We start from the raw sequence: 20,748 nt of genomic DNA, 5'->3' as shown, positions 1-20,748 counted from the left end.
ATAAGGAAAAAAGCTCTCCTCAGGTCTGAACGAGTTGAGGTTAGGCTTGGGTTGGAAGGGCAGAATGATTATATATAACTCTGATTTTTCCTTTAAGCTTAGTTAAGTTCTCTTCTAGTTTTAATTTTAAATTAAAAAGTATGCTTTGTAGTTATTTGCAGCCTATTGTAGAAGTCAAAACTGTATAGTAGATAAAAAAGTGTAATAAACCTATTGCCCAGGTATAATTACCAATTTGTAGCCAGTTTCATTTCATCTAAACTTCAGTTCACTTCCCTTAACTTTTATATTATTTGTAAGCAAATCCAAGTTATTACATATCAGAATGATTATTTTATTATGTATTCCTAAAATATGATTCTAGAATATAATGGATTCTATTTTGGGCCAGGGACTTTTGGTGGGTCCTTCTCACATAGTGCTCAAAGGACCATGTGATGTTAAGGGATCAGTAATCACTCCATTCCTTTGAATTATCTCTCAGGTCCCCAAATAATTTTTTTAAACTATAAAAATTAATAAATCTAGTTAGGATCAAATTAAGGACCATTATTATAGTTCGTTGATAAATCCTTTCAATCTTTGTAAGTTCATGGACTCCTTCTAATCTCATTTTTAAAATGTCCCATTTGATTTGCTTGTCTTCAACCATATGAACTTTACTGGTTGCATCCTTGATGTGTTATTTTACATCATTCTTTTTCTGTAAATTGATTGGTGACTGAATCTAATAATCAGGATTGGGTGTTTTTATTTTTTTTTTTCAAGACGACTTTGTGGGGCCAAAGCTGTAGTATAGCAGGTAGGACACTTGCCTTGTGTGTGGCTGACCTAAATTCGATCCTCGATGCCATATACAGCCCAAGCCATAGTACAGCAGGAGCAAGTAGATCACCAGGAGTGATCTCTAAGTGCAGGCTAGGAATTAAGCCCTTAGCACTGTCAGAGGTGGCCAAAACTCCCCACAAAAAACTACTATGAAAGGTTCCATTAGCAGTCATAAAAACCTAGTTTCTCTGATTTAGCAGAATTGTTTTCAGCCACCAGTCTACAGACCTAAAAGTGTTGAAAACCACTCATTCAGCCGCCATTTGTGATATATTTGGGGTTTTGTGAATTTTCATAGGGGAGAGAGTGGGCTCATACCTATAGGTATTGGGAGGGAGTTCATGTCCTAGAAAATACATTCAGGTTTTCACACATGCAAGGCACTTGATCCACACTCCACTTGAGCCACATTCTTCGATCTCTGGTGGATGTTTTTAAGAGACTAAATATTGTAGACTGCACTGTGATATCAGCACTAACTACTGAGTATGGTAATTGATCAGTAATACCTATGGCTATTTAACACACACAGTATTTCTAGTCTGAGTTGAGATATGCTATGTATTAAAATAATACACCAGATTTCAAATAGGAGAATATAAAATATCTTAGTAATTTGCTTAAGTGTTTATATTTTAAATATTTTTTTGTATGCACCAGGCTATACGATGAATTCGCTTTTTACTTTTTTCAAAAGAAAATTAAGAATATGTGATAATCTACTTTATAGTTCAGTTGGCTAGTGTTGCTATGATATTAGGAAAATGTTAACCCTCTCTCCTGTTTTCCCTGCACCTCATTTCTGTTTCCCAAAGCAACCACTTTCAATTTTTATGTTTCTATTTTCAAGTAACAAGTACTTGAAAATTCATTGAGTACTTACTTTATGAGACTATGATGTTAACACTCTACAAAGTTGGTTAAAACTTTCAGAAAAATCATTTTTGGGATGAGGTAACTGAGGACAGAAATTTAAATGATTAACCCATTTGCTGATCATGGGGCAAGAGTTGGGATTACATTAGTCGATGAGCTACCGATCCCATGCTCTTAATTAGTTTATGATACTACCTCCTCCCCCTACCATACATTTCTTTTTCCCTTTTTCTTTGGAATTTTTTTTTTTTTTTTTAGTTATCAATATCTGCTCATTTCCAAATAGGGAAGATGAAGACTTCACTTGCTCATCCCTTACCCCATCCTCAACCATGTTCTGTACTGGGTCTTTTTTACTCCCATCATTCCTCACAATTTAACTGCTTAATTTTTGTTAAATTTATATTAAGTATCATAATATATTCAATAACACACTAACATATTTCTGGCTTTATGGAAGTAATTGTCTTCATTACAATTTGCAGTACTTACTTTATGTCTTTTATTATTACTTAAATTGATTGTTAATGACTTATTCTCTGATTTACTCACCAAGATATATTCTTCCTCAGATCCATCATGTTTTTATTTAAGCATCTTAAGCATGGAGTTTTGTGTCTTTTTGATTCTGCCTTTGGTTTAATAGATTTCATCCTCAAGTAATTTCTTGAGAAAAGGTGCATTGAACGTTCCTTTTTCTTTTAAATAGTACCTTGTTCTTTTTTTTTTTCTTTTTTGCTTTTTGGGTCACACCCAGCAATGCACAGGGGTTACAGGGGTTATTCCTGGCTCGTGCACTCAGGAATTATTCCTGGCAGTGCTCGGGAGACCAGATAGGATGCTGGGAATTAAAACTGGATCTGCCTCATGCAAGGCAAACGCCCTACCCACTGTGCTATCACTCCAGCCCCCAGTAGTACCTTATTCTTGCCTTAAGAGCACAGCATATTTCAAGGGTTTTAATCTAGGTTTTTGTCTTAAAAAATGCTTTAACATTTTCTTGAAATTCTTTTTGTTCAGTTTGGTCAGTTAGAACTGTGCCCTTTTTAGGGATTCATCATATTTGAAATTTTCTGTGCATAGGTAAGACTTTTCCATGGTTAGCTTCACTGTAGGGTAAAAGAAGGAACAACCCTTTTTGTTAGCCATCCCTCCTACCCCAGGCATATTCTCAAGTTTTCCCTTTGGGATGGATCCATTTTTCTAGTGAAATAGGTTCTAGTTTTTCACTAGAGGCAGTATGAGTCAGGCTGTCAGAATTTGAGAGACAAGCTTCAAACATATGTAAATACAGCTACAGTTAATTAAATACTTTAGTATTTATTTTCCTTTTTAAAATGTCAGAAATCTAATAACAATTATGGAATCCGGTTTAAGTGTCTCTGAGTAGAAATAAGTTTCTATCACATGCGTATAAGAAGTATTTTACCTTTGAAGCATGCTAAAATAAAATGTTAACAGTTCTGTTAAACCCCAAAGAAAACCATTTTGTATTTGGTGTTTTTTATTCTCATCATTATACTTACATGTGTGCATATATATATATATATGATGTTTTGCATATTTTCAAGTTGTCTAGTATGTTTCAGCATTGTGAGTCATCTGTGTTAATTTGTATACCTCAGTGTTTTCATTTTCAGTAATCTTCATTAACTGTGTCATATTTGCTGTTAAACCATCTGTTTTATTTGTCTTTTATTCCAGTCATTGTAATTTTCAATTCTAGGCTTTCCACTTAATAATTTTTGGTAGTTTCTACTTCTCTAATAAATTTTCTATTTTGTCCTCTAAGAATTACTAGATATGACAACTACTTAAGTCTTTATCAGAAAATTCTAATATGTAGATGTATTTCTAGTGTCTTCCTTTTCTCTAGTTTTCAATCATATGATCCTATTTACTACTTCTACTGTCTCCCCTTCCACTACCAACCCACCAACACCCACTCCCTGCTCTGCCCCAAATACACCAAGGATCAAATGCAGGGAGCGCCTCACACATGAAAAGCAAGTGTTCTGCCACTGAGCTACATCCTTGTCTGACTCCTAGTAAGTTTCAATAGATTCTAAAACTCTGTATATAACAAAGTAGGGAATACTTTGGCTCTGGTTTAGTAGTCTTGTTACCTCTACCCCATGTGCCAAACCAGACCTGTCTTCTGTTTTTCACTTAATTTTTACCTAAGAATGAATACCTGTTATATTTTAATATTGTTTTAAATATTTAAATAAAATTATTTGGCAATACATCAAACTTACATAAAATGCAGTATGTTTTTCTTTGTTTTATTGGAATGAAGTACAATTTATTTTTGTATTTATTGACTATTGGTACTTTTCTGCTACAGAAACAGTATACTAAGTACTTGCAACTGAGACTAATGTCACAAACCAATATACTATTGACAGCTTCAGCTCTAACTAGATAATGGTATCTCTCTCCAAATTTACTTCTGTTAAGTCCTTAAGGTATCAGGAAGATCACCTTAGCTCATTTGAAGTTTGGTTGATTCAAAGCTTGTTTTACTGGGGCTGGAGCAGGTAGGATGTTTGCCTTGCACTTGTTAGGCACAGGTTTGATCCCTGGCATTCCGTATGGTCCTCTGAGCACTGCCAGGAGTGATTCCTAAGTACAGAGTCAGGAGTAACCCCCGAACATCTCCGGGAATGACCCAAAAAGATGGGGGGGGGGGGAAGCTACTAGTCTTTTTTTGTAAGGGTTAGTTGATTACTACCACCTCTGTGGGTATAGCTTTTTAGGGATTCTAGCTAAAAGGCTGGCATTTTTATGTAGACCCAGAAACATTACTATTCCTTGATAGACCTGATACTTCAATATTGGTTTGTTCTCTATAGCTTTCCCTCTCTGTGAGAATAGATTCTTTAAATTCTTTTTTCTTTATTTTGTTATTTGGGTCACACCCAGCGGTGTTCAAGACTTACTCCAGGCTTTCCCTCAGGAATTACTCCTGGTGGATGGGCTTGGGGGACCATATGGATGCTGAGAATTGAACCTGGGTCAGCCGTGTGCAGGGCAGACACCTGACGTGCTATACTATCTGGTCCCAATCTTGCTGCTTTAATAATAATATGTAAATAAAATCTGTTTAAAGGCATGGAAGAGAAGTACACGAAATTATAGCAAAAGCTGTTTTAAGAGGAAAGGTCTCTTAAGTGCAAGTGCTTGCCAGGAAAAAAAAAGCACCTAAATAAATAACCTAAATACACATCTTAAGATACAAGTAAAGAGCAACGGGAGACCAAAGTAAGCTGAAGGGAACTGGGAACTAAGAAAAAGGGTGGAAATTAATGATAGAAAGCATAAGTCCAGGGAGTGCAGTTCCACCAGCAGGTGAGTCTGTACCCATGGGGTGAGTGTATCAGCAGCCTGATGGTGCCTTCAGGCTTCCTGATATCCCCAAATTGCCCTGTGTCTGTGGCCAGACTCCAACAACTTGGGACCAAGTTTCCCAAGAAATTAAGCAGCCAAAGGGTAGTTATGTTGGAGCCACACCCATCAACCACCTCTGGCTCAGCTACACAAGCTCATTTATTGGCCTTCTTCCTTCAGAGACCCATAAATGAATCTTGAAAAGGTGCTGTTAATCTGGGACACAAGCAAGGCTAAACAGACCAGGGTAAATCGGAGGAGAGCAGCCTGGTGCCTGCCCAAAGCAGAGCCTCTGGCAGCTGCTTGCTCCCATAATCCAGAATCACTGCTATGCCCCTGACTCGATTCTACTATCTCAGGACAGGCCTTACTGAGATATTAACCTGTTAAATTCAGGTATGCGGGTGTTGTGACTGAAATCTCCGGGCTTTCTGAGCAACATAACTGCAGGAATCTTAACATCTTGGTGAATAAGTAAAGTAAGTAAGTAAAGGCCCTCCCGTTGATCATTGATTTGCTCAAGCGGGCCCAGTAATGTCTCCCTAGGAGACTTTGTTGTTACTGTGTTTGGCATATCGAATACGTCACGGGGAGCTTGCCAGGCTCTGCCGTGCGGGCGAGATACTCTCGGTAGCTTGCCGGGCTCTCCGAGAGGGGCGGAGGAATCGAACTCGGGTCGACCATGTTGACTGCGTGCAAGGCAAACGCCCTACCGCTGTGCTATCGCTCCAGCCCTCGAGCAAATCTTGGTGAATAAAATCCTGTAATACATTGTAAAAGGATCATTCAGTGTGATTATGTGGGATTTTTCCCAGGAACTCAAGGATGGTTCACAACTCAATTAATGGGATGCACTGCATTAATGTAAGAAAAGATAAAAATCATGGTCTATCAATAGAAGTATTCCTATAAGATACGGTAACTGTTTATGATTTTTTAAAAAAAAATTAAAGAAGGAATTTTCCTCAATATAGGAAAGACTACCACAAACCTCAGCTAACATCATACTAAATCGATAGGGTGTTTGCTTTGCACGCAGCCGACCGGGGTTCGATTCCTCCACCCCTCCCAGAGAGCCCGGCAAGTTACTGAGAGTATCCTGCCTACGTGGCAAAGCCTGGTAAGCTACCCATGGCATATTCAATATGCCAAAAACAGTAACAAGTCTCACAATGGAGATGTTACTAGTGCCCACTTGAGCAAATCGATGAACAACAGGATGACAGTGCTATAGTGCTATTAACAGTACTTAAATTGGGGGTCCAGAGTTAGATCAAAGCATGTAGGGTACTTGCCTTGCAAGTGGCCAACTAATTTATCCCCAGCACCCCATATGGTTCTCTGAGTGATCCATGCCAAGAGTGATCCATGAGCAAGACCTTCAGGGTGTGAACCAAAAGCAGAAAAAGAAAGGAAAAAAGGAAGGTGGGCCACCTGCTCCCGCTTGGCGGCTTGGTGACCACATTCCGACCGGGGGCCATTGGACAGTTAGGTTTGGGCCCGCAGTGGCAAGACATGCGGGGCCTCACGGATGGGGGCGTGCAGCCGGCCATTTCCTCCCTATCCTAACGAGACCCTGAGTCAATGCATATGAACAGCCTCTCTGGCTCCTGATCAAGCTGTTTAATGGCCATGATCCCAGTGACTCAGAAACAGACCTCGAAACCCAATGGCTTTCGGCAGAAATGTGTCTGGACCGTGCAGTAGGTTACTGTTGCCGGGCCACCCCAGAGGTGAAAGGGTGTTGTCCCTCCATCTGCTCCTCCTAGGTGGCTCGGTGGCTGCCATCCTCCAGAGGCCACTGGACAGTCAGGTTTGGGTCCTCAGTGATGAGACACGCGGGGACGCAGGGCCTCACGGGATGGGGGTGGAGCCGGCCCTTTTCTCCCTGTCCCAATGAGACCCCTAGTCACCGTCCATGAATGGCCTTTCAGGCTCCTGATCAAGCTGCTTAACGGCCATGATCCCAGAGACTTAGGAACAAATCTCGAAACCCAGCAGGTTTTGGCAGAAATCCTTCCAGATTTAAGTGTTAAAATTTCAGAATTTCAAAATCACACAGCCACTACTGCATCCACGTGACATCATATGTTATTCATTACCAGCAATAGAAAACAAATTGTCCACTGTTGCCTTTTCAGCAGATCTGAGTGTTGGGGTAAAATCCCAAATAATAATGGTGGGTCTGGTGTCAAAATGTTGAATGTGATCAAAATAGAGAGAGAGTAATGTGGAAATCATCTGCCCCACAGGTAGGGGGAGGGTGTGGGATGGGGGTATACTGGGGTTTTTGGTGGTGGAGAATGGGCATTGGTGAAGGTACGGATGTTTCATTGTATGAACGAGACTTAAACCGAAAGCTTTGTAACTGCTCTCACGGTAATTCAATAAATAAAATTATAAAGAATAAAAAAAAGAAAGGTGGAGTTCATGCCCAATTCAATCAGCTAATCAGTGGCTGAATAAATAGCAGTATTCCTACATTTAAAAAAAAAAAAAAAGGTAGGCCTGGGCAGCAGTACAGTGCAGCAGACCTGGGTTCAATCTTCGGTGTCCCATGTGCCGCCCTGTATACTGCCAGTAGTGATTCCCAAGTGCAGAGTCAGGAGTAGCCCTGAACAAGATGCCCTACACTCCTGTTCATTGTTGGTGGGAATGTTGATTGTTGTAGCCTTTTTAGAAAACAATATGGACATTCTTCATAAAACTAGAAATTAAGCTTTTATACCCAGGCAATACTGCTTCTGGGAATATACCCAAGGACCCCAAAACACTATGAAGAAAAGATATCTGCATTCTTATGTTCATTTCAGCAATATTCTGGAATCAGCCAGAATCATAGCCAGAATCTGGAAACAACTCCCGTTCTTGATAACAGATGAGTGGACAAAGAACCTATGGTGTATCTACACAATGGATGGAATACTATGCAACTGTAAGGGGGGAGAAATGAATTCCTGAAATTTGCTTGTATACAAATGGACATGAAGACTAGCATGCTGAGAGAAATGAGTCAGAGGGAGAGGGACAGACACAGAATGTTCACAGCCATTTGTGGAATATATATATATATATATATATATATATATAAAGTACGAAAATAATACCCAGAGACAATAGAAACGAGGGCCAAGAGGACTGGTCCATGGTAGAAAGCTTGCCAGAATATGTGTGTGTGTGTGTGTGTGTGTGATGGGGCAAGGAAGGGAACTATGACAATGATAGTTGGAAATGATTACTCTGGACAATAACTGCTGAAAAAAAGGTAAAGTGATATGCATGATAACATTTCAGTAACAGTATTGAAAATCACAGTGTATTGTCACTGTCACTGTCCTCCCGTTGTTCATCAATTTGCTCGAGTGGGCCCAGTAACGTCTCCATTGGAGACTTTGTTGTTACTGTGTTTGGCATATCGAATACATCATGGGTAGCTTGCCAGACTCTGCCGTGCGTGCGAGATACTCTCGGTAGCTTGCCAGACTCTCCGAGAGGGGCAGAGGAATTGAACTCGGGTCGGCCATGTTGGCTGCGTGCAAGGCAAACGCCCTACCGCTGTAGGGGCTGGAGCGATAGCACAGCGGGTAGGGCGTTTGCCTTGCACGCAGCCAACATGGCCGACACAGGTTCAATTCCCAGCGTCCCATATGGTCCCCCGAGCACTGCCAGGAGCAATTCCTGAGTACATGAGCTAGGAGTAACCCCTGAGCATCGCAGGGTGTGACCCAAAAAGCAAAAAGCAAAAAAAAAAAAAAAACAAGCACAGTGCATTAAAGGAAAAAAAAAAAGAAAAATATCTGCCATAGAGGCATAGAGGCAGCCTGACGTTGGGGGGAGGGCAAACTGGTGATGAGACATGTACACTGATAAAGGGATGGGTGTTGGAACATTCTATACAGACCAATCATGACCAATTTTGTAACTATCACAAGCTGATTCAATTAAAAATTTTTAAAAGTTTTTCAAGAGGTTCTATTAAGTAGGAGAACCTCTGGGGAGATAGCACAGTGATTGAAGAGCTTGCCTTCAATGCACCAACCTGGGTTCAATGCCCCGCTCCCCATATGGTTGCCTATGTTTTACCAGAAGTGATCCCTGAGCAGCACCAGAGGTAGACCAGAAACAAACAAAAAACCCAGTATTTGTCACCACACATCTAACAAAAGGCAAAGATCCAAGATTTAGAAAGTACTCACAAGGAAAAAAAAAAATCCTCAAAAAAATGGGGAGACAAGTTGAGCAGACACTTCCTCAAAGAGATACAGAAATAGATAAGATAGTGAACAGGTATATGAAAGAGAGTTCTTAGCACCCATCAGGGGAAAGACAAACCAAGATGGCATTGAGTTATCAACTCATAACAGGCCAGATTGCATACATCTAAGGACCTGAAACAACAATGGTGATGGGGATGGAGTGGAAAGGACCCCTCATCCACCTCTGGTGTGACTGATTCACTGTCTAACATTCAGTATGGGTGAAGATATCTAGAAAAATCAGTAGTGCTTCCATGTGTAATCAGTAGTGCTTCCATGTAGTTGTGTATTCAAAAAATAAATTAAGAAAAGTCACTGTGGCTTTCTCACCACCTGCGTTTGGTGGTCTCGTGCCTCTTCCCCCACCCCAGGGCAACCGATGGCGATGAGTGGATAAAGGAGGGAACAAGGGCCAGGCTGGTTGGTCTCAATTGCAGTGAAATTCCATCTATGGGTGTGTTTCTATTCTCCTTAGTACAACAAACATATAAACATTCATATTAGTCATTTTGTATAGACACAGTAAGAGATACATTAAGCTTATAGGATTGCTCTCCTGGGGCCATCTCGTTATAGATCTCAGACTACAGTGCTCAGGCCAGATTAATCTTTCCTAACCCTAGCAGGGTCCTAATCTTGTTGTTACTTTTTGGATAATGATAGAATTTGTCCATGACCATGCCTTTAACTTATAGTTAAGTATTGTGGCACTTTGGCCTGGCCTATTTCGATGCCAAGGTAGCTCACAGCTTGCCCTGGGTCCGTTCAGTCCCCCGTCGGGACCCTCTTTTGTGGTACTAGGAACTAAGGGCAACTGAGGCTTAAGTCAAGAAAGCAGATGCCCACGAGTGAATATTATTTGGAGTCAATTAACTCCAAGTTATAAAAGCTTAATATTAACTTTTCCTGTGCCTATCCAAAAAGGAAATTGGTTTAAAGTAAACTATTCAAAAGACATAAGGAGGGAAGAAAGGCAATATTTAACTTACAATACAAGTTCAGTGTCCTTAGAAGGATCTGACTTTACAAGTTAACAGAGTCTGATTAGGGAAAAAGGTGATAGACCGGTTGGGGAAGAGAGCACAGAGAAGTTATAGATAAGCACAGAGGAATGGGAGTGACTCAGGAGTAATGGGTGATGAATGTAACCCGATAAACCCAAGTTCCCTGTGGCAAGGGAGAAAGGCCAAACCAATGTTATCCTACACTGGTGATTCTTTGGCATCTACCCTCAAAGCACAAGAACATTAAAAAAGATTTTTGCATTATTGTGTTCACTGCAGCACTACTCACAATAGCAAAATCTGGAAACAAACTAAGTGCCTAAAAACTGATGAAAGGATGAAGATATGTTTATCATTCATTCATATGTATACACACATATACACATATATATGAGGTATATAAATATGAGATATATAAAATATATATCCATTCCACTGCCACCTGGCAGTACTCAGGCAGTGAATATATATTTATTCACACAATGAACTTGGGTCAGCCACATGCATGGCAGGCATCTTACTATCTCCAACCCCTACTAGCAATCACTTTTTGCCTGAGAAATGCAACACCAATGAATGCAAACAGAAACACCTAGAATTCATAATGTGATTGATTTTGAATTTTTGTTATTGCACATTCAGAAACCTTTCACTGTTGCCAAAATTGTTGTAGTTTCCCCACAATCGGTTATTCACAGTTAAAGAAGCTAGGAAATACATTATCCTAGCCTTTGAAATAGGCAGTGGGAAGTGTTGTTTACATATGAGAAAAAGTCAACAAACAATTTAGAGAAAATCATCTTTCCATTAGCCAGTGATGTCAGGACTAGATTTTTATTTATTTATTTTTGTGCATTCCATTATCTTAGGCTGCATGTATACAAGAGAAGAGCCAGCTTGTATTCCAAGTCATTTTCCTTGTTTCCTATCTGGAAATTCATATTCCTTCCATTCCTTCCATCCTCCGGGATAGTGTTGAGCACTAAAAACATGTATCAAAAAGTTAGTACTCTTCTAGCAAATGGAACATTTTCTCTTATTTTATAACACAAGGTTCATGGAAATTTTAGAGAACTGTAGCAACTGTTAAGAGACAATGGCTACTCAACTTACCATACTCTTAAACCTTTAAGTTTATTTAAAAGACTTTTGAGTAGAATTTTGATAGGCTTTTAATCTTGCTAATTTGCCATTAATAACAAACAGTATAATTACTAGGTAGATCAGTAAAATAATACATATGAAATATGTACTGAAGGTGAAACATGATCATTTTGTATGAATATGAAATATTGCAATAAATACATATGGAAATATGAACATGAAACATGAACATTTCTTATGAATATGAAATATTGCAATAAACCCTTGGGTCTCTTTAAAATTTTTTTGTGTGTCATATCTGGCAGTACTTGCAAGCTCATTGCTCAGGGGTGTTGGGAACCAAACCTGGAGCTCCAGCATGAAAAGCTTTAAAGTCCTTGGTCCTTGAATCCTTTTTTTTTTTTTCTTGGTCACACCTGGCAATGCTCAGGGCTGACTCCTGGCTCTGCACACTCAGGAATTACTCCTGGCAGTGCTAGGGATCCATTACAGGTTGGCTGTGCCCAAGGCAAGTGCTCAACTCACTGTACTATCACTCTGGCCCCTTGAATCCATTTTTATCCTTCACATATTACCTGTCAAATCCCAGAGATATGGCTGTACCCAAAGCCTTCTTGCTTCTCAATCCGGCCAAACAAGAAAACACCACTCTATCAGATTTAAGTGGCTTTGCTTCCTTGTACTTGTCTTTGAAGTCTTCTGGGTCCATCTGTAGAGCTTCATCTACTTCAGCCACTGAAAGAAAATATTAGGAATTTCAATTGTAGATAAAGCAATTATTAAATTGATACAAAGCGAATTAAAAACTTGTTACTTACATGGTATGTTGACAGATCCAGGAATTTTTCCATGCTCAAGAATTTCCTGTGCTCCTCTAACATCAATTAAGATAATTTTTTTGGAATTCAACAGGTTTTTAAGTTCCTTGTAAGTGATATCTTTAGATGAAGCAGTACAAAAATTATGGCAGCTTCCCTTGACTGACTTCACCCCTGGAAAGAAGAAAACCATTTAAGTCCCTTCAAATTGCCCAATGGGCGGGCTAACGGCATAGAGAGGGGAGATGCACCAGTTTATATAAGTGAAGCTCCAACAGCTGTTCTAGCTGCTCATACTTTTTTTCCCTCCCAAAACTTCTTTTGTGGGTGGGGTGGGGTGTTTGGTGGTGATCCAGGAACCATATGTAGTACCAGCATCAGTTACCTGCAAGGCAAGCCTTAACCTCCTAAACTCTCTGAGCCCTTACAACACCCACATCTTTTTGATCTCCTCTGCTAGTCAGACAGGTGTGCAGCCCTTGCTGTGTCATATCTTCACAGTGCAGTTCTTACTATGCTACAGGAACACTTCAAAATGACAGAGCTTTAATACCAGGAAAGAGTAGATCAAAGGACACCAGCTGAGTAAACCCTTTGGAGAAAGATGGTCACTTCCTCTAGGTAGGCTTCCCAATGTATGAGCCTCTATCCTTCATCAATTATTTGAAGCTACAGCGTGTTTTTGGGGGAATAGCATGCCTCATCTAAACACTTCATTTGGTGCTCAACAAAACAGTGACCTTTTTCTTCATGAAGAAAAATCGGCTTCCATGTAAGATTTTATTGAAGGATTTTCAAAAGCAACATAAACTATAATTTTCTACTTTGCTAAGAGGCTGAAGCGATATTACCTTGCTTACTTAGGTTCAATTCCGACATTCTGTATAGTCCACCAAACCTGCCAGGAATGACTCCTGTGTATAGAGCCAGGAACCCTGAGCATGCAACGCGTGGATCAAAAAATAGAAAAAAAAATTTTTTTTCCATCTTGTTGAGCCTAATTTTTTTGTGGTTGAAAGTTTTATTACAGTACAAAAATGAAAGTGAAGTTTGAATATTAATTTTTCTTTTTTATTTTATTTTTTATTTATTTATTGAATCACCGTGGGAAAGGTTACAAAGCTTTCAGGTTTATGTCTCAGTCATGCAAATATCAAACACATTTCCCTTTACCAATACTCATTTTTTACCATGAAGAACCCCAATAAAACCCCACCCCCCACCCCTCCCCGTCCCTGTGAGGCAGATGAATTCTAGTTAACACTCTATCTGCTTTGATTAGACCCATTGCTTCAACAAAAGATTCACCACTATTTGAATATTAATTTTTCAACATCCTATATCTCCATTACAATTATACCAATTACAATGAGTCTGCAATGCAAAGAAATCATTTTAATTCTTTAAAAAATTTATTTTAGTCACCCTGATTTACAATACTGTCAATGATAGCATTTCCGGACACAACATTCCAACTCTACCCCTCCACCAGAGTGTCTACTTCCCTCCACCATGACAGCCTGCATGAGACTGTCCCCACAGCCCACTCCACCCCCCGCATCTCCCTGCCATATTAAATTCAGTTCTATGTACCAGCTCTCACATTCTGTTCCCAGTCTGAACGTTGAATAAATTCTGATTTTGCTGTTTCCACAGTGCTAATTAATTTCATCTTCCATCCTCACCTCGTACCATAGTCTACTATTAAAGGACATAGCTCATACGCTCTAGAATGTTCTATAGTGTTCTTCAGCCCTCTGGACCAGCACAGCCTGGAAAGTTTCCCCATTTCCTCTTACCTCATGCACTAAAAATATATATGTATGTGTATCTATATAGACACATACATGTACATACTGGAATGATGGAAAGATAAGGGAGTTATAGCAAGGTTCAAATCCTTAAGCTTCGTAATTTTGGAAAGATTACTTTGTGGAAACTGTTTTTGAGTCAAACATATTTCCTCAAAGTTTTTATGCTTTACTTAGGTGGGAAATAAAAACTGAGGGAGTAATTTAGCAACCAGAAGCAACCAGGAAATTGCTCCTGGTTATTTCAGCATTATTATCCTGTCAGGTGGACTGGAGCGATAGTACAGTGGGTAGGACATTGGCCTTGCACATGGCTGACCCAAGTTCAATTTCTCCACCCCTCTCTGAGAGCCCGACAAGCTACGGAGAGTAAACTGCCCTCTTGGCAAAGCCTGGCAAGCTATCCGTGACGTATTCGATAAGCCAAAAACAGTAACAAGTCTCATAATGGAGACGACACTGGTGCCTTCTCGAGCAAATCGATGAACAGGAGGACAGTGCTACAGTGCTATTCTGTCAGGAGACTTTCTGCCTACTAATTATGGATATACAAATGAATCAGAGAGCTAATTCAAGTGTCACTACCAAAGTCCTAACTTCAGACTTGATCCTTTACAACTCCCCCTGTGTCCTGACTTTTGTGGTACATGCCTTGGAACCACTCCTCGGCCATATACCTAAATTGTGCATGATTCCTTTTCTTGAATAAATCCTTTCTACTTATATTAAAGCCTTATTATTTCTTGCCAATAATCCCAGCTTTCTGGGATTTGGTTACTTATGTATAAAGTGGAGATCCTTTAACCTTTTTAGAGTTACTGAGGTTTAAATAATCTATATGGTGCAATCAGTATTTCTGACTCTTCTTCATGACTTATGTACAGTTCTTTCTGAATGGAGTATTTCTCCCTGGCATCCTTCTTTCCTTTAAGACTTAGTTAAAGGCTGGGAGAGATGGTACAGTGAATAAGGGAGTTGCCCTGCCTGCAGTAGATTCAGGTTTGATTCCCTGGCACCCCATATGGTCCCCTGAGCCCCATCCCTGAGTGCAGTCAGGAGTAAGCCCTGAATACTGCCAGGTGCGACTCTTTCCCAAAAAAGACTCAGTTAAATGTCACTTGTTGGCTCTTTGATCCAACAATTCCACTTTTAGATATCCATTCTAGTAAAATCTGTATGTAAACAGAGAGATACAAATAACTGGTTGAAAACGATATAGTTATTGAAACAACAACAAATCAGAAACTAAAATGCCCACAGTAGGTACTTGTTAAGCCTGACAATCCATACTAAGGGAAATATGTAGTGAATGGAGTTGTATCTGCTGCCGAAAAGCTTCTGAACACTTAAGTATTTGAAGTATACGGTGTAGATCATATATACGATAATAAACTTATATTCTACACTTCTCTATTTTATGGATGTTTATAGTCATAGAAAAGCACTTGAAAATGTGGGCCAAACTATTTGAGGAGACTGGAATGAGGAGGGCTTGTACTAGAGAATATATTCTGTGCTTTACTGTATATTTTAATGTAATTAAACTTAATTGTAATCATGAATTACTGATACACATTTTTAAGCGAAACGGCAACTTTTCTATTATCAGTTCCTCCAATTTGGGTAGTGCCCCCGGTTCTTGGAATTGCTGCCTGGCTCCACCGGGCAGCGAGTGGGGTGAGGGTTCACTGCGTTCATCTGCAACCCTCCTGCCCCAAACTCCCGGGAGCAAACCCAGACTATGCAGGCACCGAGAAAGATCGCTGAGCTGGGTGGAAAGCCGACAATGAGGAATTTGCCTAGGAAAGCCCGTGCTAAACTAGCGAGGGAGAACGTGCTAAAAGGACGAGGGAGGTGGGAGGCGGTGAGAGGAAGAGAAAGACTTGCGGGAGCTCGGGTCAGCAAGCTGCAATCACCAACAAGGGCGGAAGCAAAGACTGCTAGCATCGACACCTTCACGAACCACCTTCGCGACACCTTCACGAACCACCTTCGCTTCTCTCGTGCCAGCTGGAAAACCGGTAGTGCCTGGACAGCCCTAAGGCCCTGTGATTCCAGGGACCGCGGCCGTCTAGGAAGGGTCACGCGTGCCCCTCTCTGGGCTGGTGGCTCGTGGAGACGTTTCACTCGGCAGGACCTGACCTTTGGCTCTTTCCGTCCTCTGAGCTGCGAATAGACCGGGCGGCTCTAGCAAGCAGCAACCCCTTGAAAAACTGCCTTCTCCACGGGCTTCCCAGAGGCGAGGTGAGCCTCTCCAGCAGGGTCTCCCCAATGCAGCATCCCACCCCAGCACCCGGGGGGGGCTGAAGGCACGAGAAAGGCGCGTGTCACCAAGAGAAAGGCAAAAACAAACAAAAAGGCGAGCACACCGTGGCGCCCGAGGCGAGACGCCCTCCTTTCCCAGCCTCCCAGGGACTTCTGAGCTCACCCCAGGGCGCAGCCTCCACCGCCGACCTGCGGACCAGCCGGCGCGCGCCTTCGAGCAGTCGCCGGAGCGGCACCATCGCCTGCGCGCGCCCGCGGGGCTTCGGACTTCCTCCCGCGGCGGCTCCGCCCCTGCTCCGCGCCCCGCCTGCCGCACGCGGCGCCCGGCTCTTGAGCGCCCTCTAGCTGGGCGCCGGTGGAACTAACGAGATTTAATTCGTTTAATCCCCCCCTGAGCTGACGTCATTATGCTATGTGCGGTAATATATATGAAGGTTTAGGAATTAGAACGTCTTTGGGAGGTGGAGGGGCATTAACTCAGTCTATCACGGAAAGTTTCCTATCATCTTATTTAAAGTTGGTTGTTGTTTTTTTTTTTTTTGGATGTGTGTTTCAGGGGGTGGGTGGGTAGCAGGAGGAGGAGGAGGCACACCTGGTTATGTTTACTCCTGGTTCTGCACTCAAGGAATTACTCCTGGCGGTGCTTGGGGCGGGGAACCACATGGGATGCGGCTTGGGGGACCCTATGGGATGCTGGAGGTCGAACCCAGGTCGGTCGCATTCAAGGCAAAGCGCCCTACCTGCTGTGCTCTCTCTCTTTCTCTCTCCCTAGCTCTTTGCTCTGTCGCTCTGGAGCCGGGAGCACGTTTTATTAAGAGCCCGCTTTCCCTTGCCCGCGCTCGCGATCGCGGGCGGGGCGCCCCGAACTCTCACGGACGTGGGGGCAGCGCGGGGCCCCGCCCCTGCCGGCCGCCCCGCCGGCTGCGCAGGCGCATTTCCTTCGAGCTCTCTCGGGCTGCTCGGGCCGGCGGGGGTGAGTTGGGGGGCGGGTGCGCCCTGGCCGGGGTGGTCGCAGTTTGGGCGTCTCGGCCTCCGCCACCTCGGCCCCTGGTGGTGATGTGACGGAGCTGGGAGAGAGGCGCCCCCCGCCCTGCGTCCTCCCGATCGCCGCGGAGCCGGGGGCGCCCCGGAGGTCACGGAGGGCCGAGCGGGAGAGGGCGCCGTCGGGGTCTCCGCGAGGCGACTGGGGGCGCCCCGGGGGGAGTCGGGCTGGCCGGGGAGGACCCCCCGCCCCGATTCATCATCCACCTCGCGGCGATCGAGGTGCACGGCAGCCCCACACCCGTCGTCTTCCGTTCGGGGCGCTCTCTCCTCCCAACGCATTCCTCCCCCCCCCCCCCCCCCCCCCATGAAGCTTGGGATGTGTTTTTTTGTGACTGCTTCGAGTAAGTGCCAGGTGCTCTCTAGATGAGCTGTTTGAGGGGGTCCTAATCCCCATCCACCACTTCCTGCCGCGGAATCCCCAGCGAAGCCACTTGACCTGAGTCTGTGTCTATTTCTTGAGTGTTACTTAGGGGGTGGGGGAGGCGGGTAATCTTGTAACCTCTTTCGTTAGGTGGTTAGGATGAGCATTGAGGTCGTATTTCAAGGGCCCCCTGTCACCCCCATTGAGTTTCAGAATAAAAATAAGTGCCGTCCACGTTCTTTTACCTTGGTATGTAAAACTATCATATTCCCCGAAATTGATTGCCTAAGGGTTGGAGGGTGGGTGGGGGGGATGTTCCGTTTTGAGAATAGGAATTTTTGATTTGCAAAGTCTTTCAAAAGAATCAAAATGTTCAAAAACTTGGTTTTACAGTTCTACATTAGGGCACAGACAGATGTTAGAATAAAGCTGAAGTTGAAAACTGTGAAGTTTGATGCTTGAGGAATCTTGTGGGGAAAATAGCTAGAAAGTACTTGATACGAAAAAGAGTTAACTTTAAAAATTTTTTTTAACTTCTCATTTTGGTTAGCAGTTTGAAACTGCCAGTTTTCAGAAGACCTGTTTGCAAAGTTAGCCTTCATTTGACACTTTGACTTGGATTTTGGAGTGGGGACAGTATGGTAGATGTGCAAATTATGTCTTTATACAAATCTTGTGAATCCCTGGGTAGTTACCACTCTTTAAGAAAATCTTGTGAGTATCTGGGTAGAAACAACGCACGAGCATTGCTGGATTTTCTTGATTGGAGGGCAAGGGGGTAGGATTTTCTCTTTAACACAAGTGGGAGGGAGTTCTGGTAAGGAAAACCATGGATTCTTCCATTTTCCTCCTGTGTCTTTTCTATGGATCAGGCTGTATTAATATTAATCTGTGGTAAGCAAACAGCCATAAATATATCTATACACCGAGTCCTAGTGACATTTCAAATGTGAGAATAATTTTGGAGATGCCCAGCTATAGTACTAATAGTAGAAAGTATATGAAGCACTAATCATTGGATTTTTAGTTCATCTCTTTTGCCTTAAAGGATAATGGAACAAGAAAACTGTGCAGATAATTAACTTATTGCTAAGCACTGGGTTGCTATTCAAAATGATTCTGTATGTGTAGACGTATTGTATAGGTGAAAAAAAATTGAAAAATGACTACATGGCAAAGTTAAATTTGAATCAGTGGTTATGAAAAGAAATACAAGTATTTTATAGAATCTGTTAAATACCAGGGCTATTATTTTTTTTTAATCCTGTTGGCGTTATCCTATGTTAATATGCATCTTTATTAAGAGTTTGCCATTGTCATTGAGAAAAGTCTATGACCTGTTTCTCATGAATTGTTTTTTCTGGATCCTAGTAGTTATGTTTTATGTCTTTTAGGGCATCCAATTAAAATACTTAGGGGGTGGGACGGTGTAGGAAACAATATGAAGAAAAAAATACAAAGGAAAAAGAATTTTTTTTAAAGATACAATAGTTTGGAGCTGAGGAGATAGAGCTGAAGTGATAGAGCATGTAGCTAGCAAATTTGAGGCCGAGTTTGGTTCCCAAAACATCTGCCTGCACCCAAGCACCTTTAGGTGTGATTTCTATTTAAAAATAAATTAGAAATTAGAAATTACTGTTACAGTAGTACTGTAAGCTATGATACCTCAATTAAAGTCAAATAGTTCGGATATTTGGGGGGTGGAAAGATCACATGCCATCTGATTCTTTCCCCCTCAGTAAAGTAGAAGACTAAATTTTTTTGGAAAGTGGGGAGGTGAAGGAGTTGGAGATTTGGGAGAGTAAAAAAGGTTTCAGATGGCTTTCTGAGAGTCCAGGTAGGCAAATTTTGCAGAAAATGTTGATAATGGTATGTCTTGAGCTATTTGAGGTTGTGATTATGAATTTAGCTATCAAGTCTGCCTCTTTCATTTTAGTTAATTTATTTTATGGGGGAGCCACACCTGACAGTGCTCAGGGTTTAACTCCTAGCTCTGTGCTCAGGAATCACTTCTGGCAGGGCTCAGGAGACCGCATGGGATGATGTTATGTATAGAGTGTGGGTTTGTCTTGTTCTAGGCAAGTTACCTACCTGCAGTACTGTCTCTTAGCACCTGTTCACTTTCTTTAATGGGTCTTTATCTCACTTGATTGGATCCAGACATGGAAAAAAAAAATAGTTCATTCAGTTCACTTAGGATCGGTGTTCCACAAGGGATAACAGCTTAGTCATTAAGGCTTTGCGTGCATATTCTGTTCTTATACGTGATAAGGATACATGATAAGGTTTCACTTTGTATACTTACATTTATGACTGCTTGAAGTTGAATGTGGCCATGAGAGTTGTTTTGCGCAGTACAATAGCAGATGTAAGGTGATGTGTCCTGGTAAAGCTTTTAACAACTGGCACTTTGGACCAGGGAGATAGTGAAGGAGTTAAGGGAAGACCCTGAGTTCACCGCCCCCCCCCCCTCCCCAGCACACATGGTCCCTACCCTGCAGCACTGGTGGGTGTGTCTGTTGGCCAGGTATGGATGGAAGCAGCAGCATGCCCGAGTGGTACTTGGATAAGTCCTTCCCTCACCACTCCCACCCCTGGCCTTTAAAAAGAAAAAGAAAACACCTCCGCCTTTATATGGCAGTTGGAAGCTCTTGATGAGATGCAACCTTTTGTCGGCCTGGGCTGAAAATAGGAGTAGCTAATCACGTGAGCGAAAACAATTTGGAACTTGTGATGCAGAGAAAGTAATACTTGAATTAGTGATTTTTTGCAAGATGGAACTGGAGAGGTAAGGTGTGTGTAGACATATTGTGTAGGTGGAAAAAACCCGAAAAATGACTACATGGCCAAGTTAAGCTCGAGTCAGTGGTTGTGAAAAGAGATCCAAGTGTTTTATAGAGTCTGTTAAATATCAGGTTATTTTTATCCTGTGAGCATTATCATATGTTAATACGCGTTGGTGGGAAAAGATTAGTGGGAGAAAGCAGTAAC

At 42.0% G+C, this 20,748-nt stretch overlaps 2 protein-coding genes across 4 annotated transcripts in view; one reads left to right on the top strand and one right to left on the bottom strand.

Annotated features, from left to right (window-relative positions):
- Window positions 1–11,174: 11,174 nt before the first annotated feature.
- Window positions 11,175–16,647, bottom strand: TSTD3 (thiosulfate sulfurtransferase like domain containing 3). The gene is made up of 4 exons (XM_056125313.1): window positions 16,516–16,647; window positions 12,277–12,450; window positions 12,034–12,193; window positions 11,175–11,336 (listed from the first exon to the last, which is right to left on the bottom strand). Exons 1-4 carry the CDS (start codon window positions 16,589–16,591, stop codon window positions 11,264–11,266), a joined length of 483 nt encoding a protein of 160 aa, XP_055981288.1. The 5' UTR covers window positions 16,592–16,647; the 3' UTR covers window positions 11,175–11,263.
- Window positions 16,648–17,300: 653 nt separating this feature from the next.
- USP45 (ubiquitin specific peptidase 45) overlaps window positions 17,301–20,748 on the top strand; it is a 64,243-nt gene continuing 60,795 nt past the window's right edge. For all 3 annotated transcript variants that reach the window (XM_056125124.1, XM_056125125.1, XM_056125123.1), the window contains exon 1: window positions 17,301–17,329. The gene's annotated coding sequence lies outside the window, so the exon portion shown is untranslated. The remainder of the gene's footprint in view (window positions 17,330–20,748) is intronic.

This window comes from Sorex fumeus, unplaced genomic scaffold (genome assembly GCF_029834395.1).
Source record: "Sorex fumeus unplaced genomic scaffold, SorFum_2.1 ptg000054l, whole genome shotgun sequence".
Taxonomy (NCBI): Eukaryota; Metazoa; Chordata; class Mammalia; order Eulipotyphla; family Soricidae; genus Sorex; species Sorex fumeus.
Note: the sequence above shows the minus strand (reverse complement) of the source record. Positions and strands in the feature narration are given on the sequence as shown.

Coding starts and splice junctions, on each gene's coding strand:
- TSTD3 (XM_056125313.1), bottom strand. CDS start 16,591: ATGGTGCCGCTCCGGCGACTGCTCGAAGGCGCGCGCCGGCTGGTCCGC. Junction 12,451..16,515: donor GGTGGAGGCTGCGCCCTGGG/GTGAGCTCAGAA, acceptor TCTTCTTTCCAG/GGGTGAAGTCAGTCAAGGGA. Junction 12,194..12,276: donor TGGATCTGTCAACATACCAT/GTAAGTAACAAG, acceptor ATTTTCTTTCAG/TGGCTGAAGTAGATGAAGCT.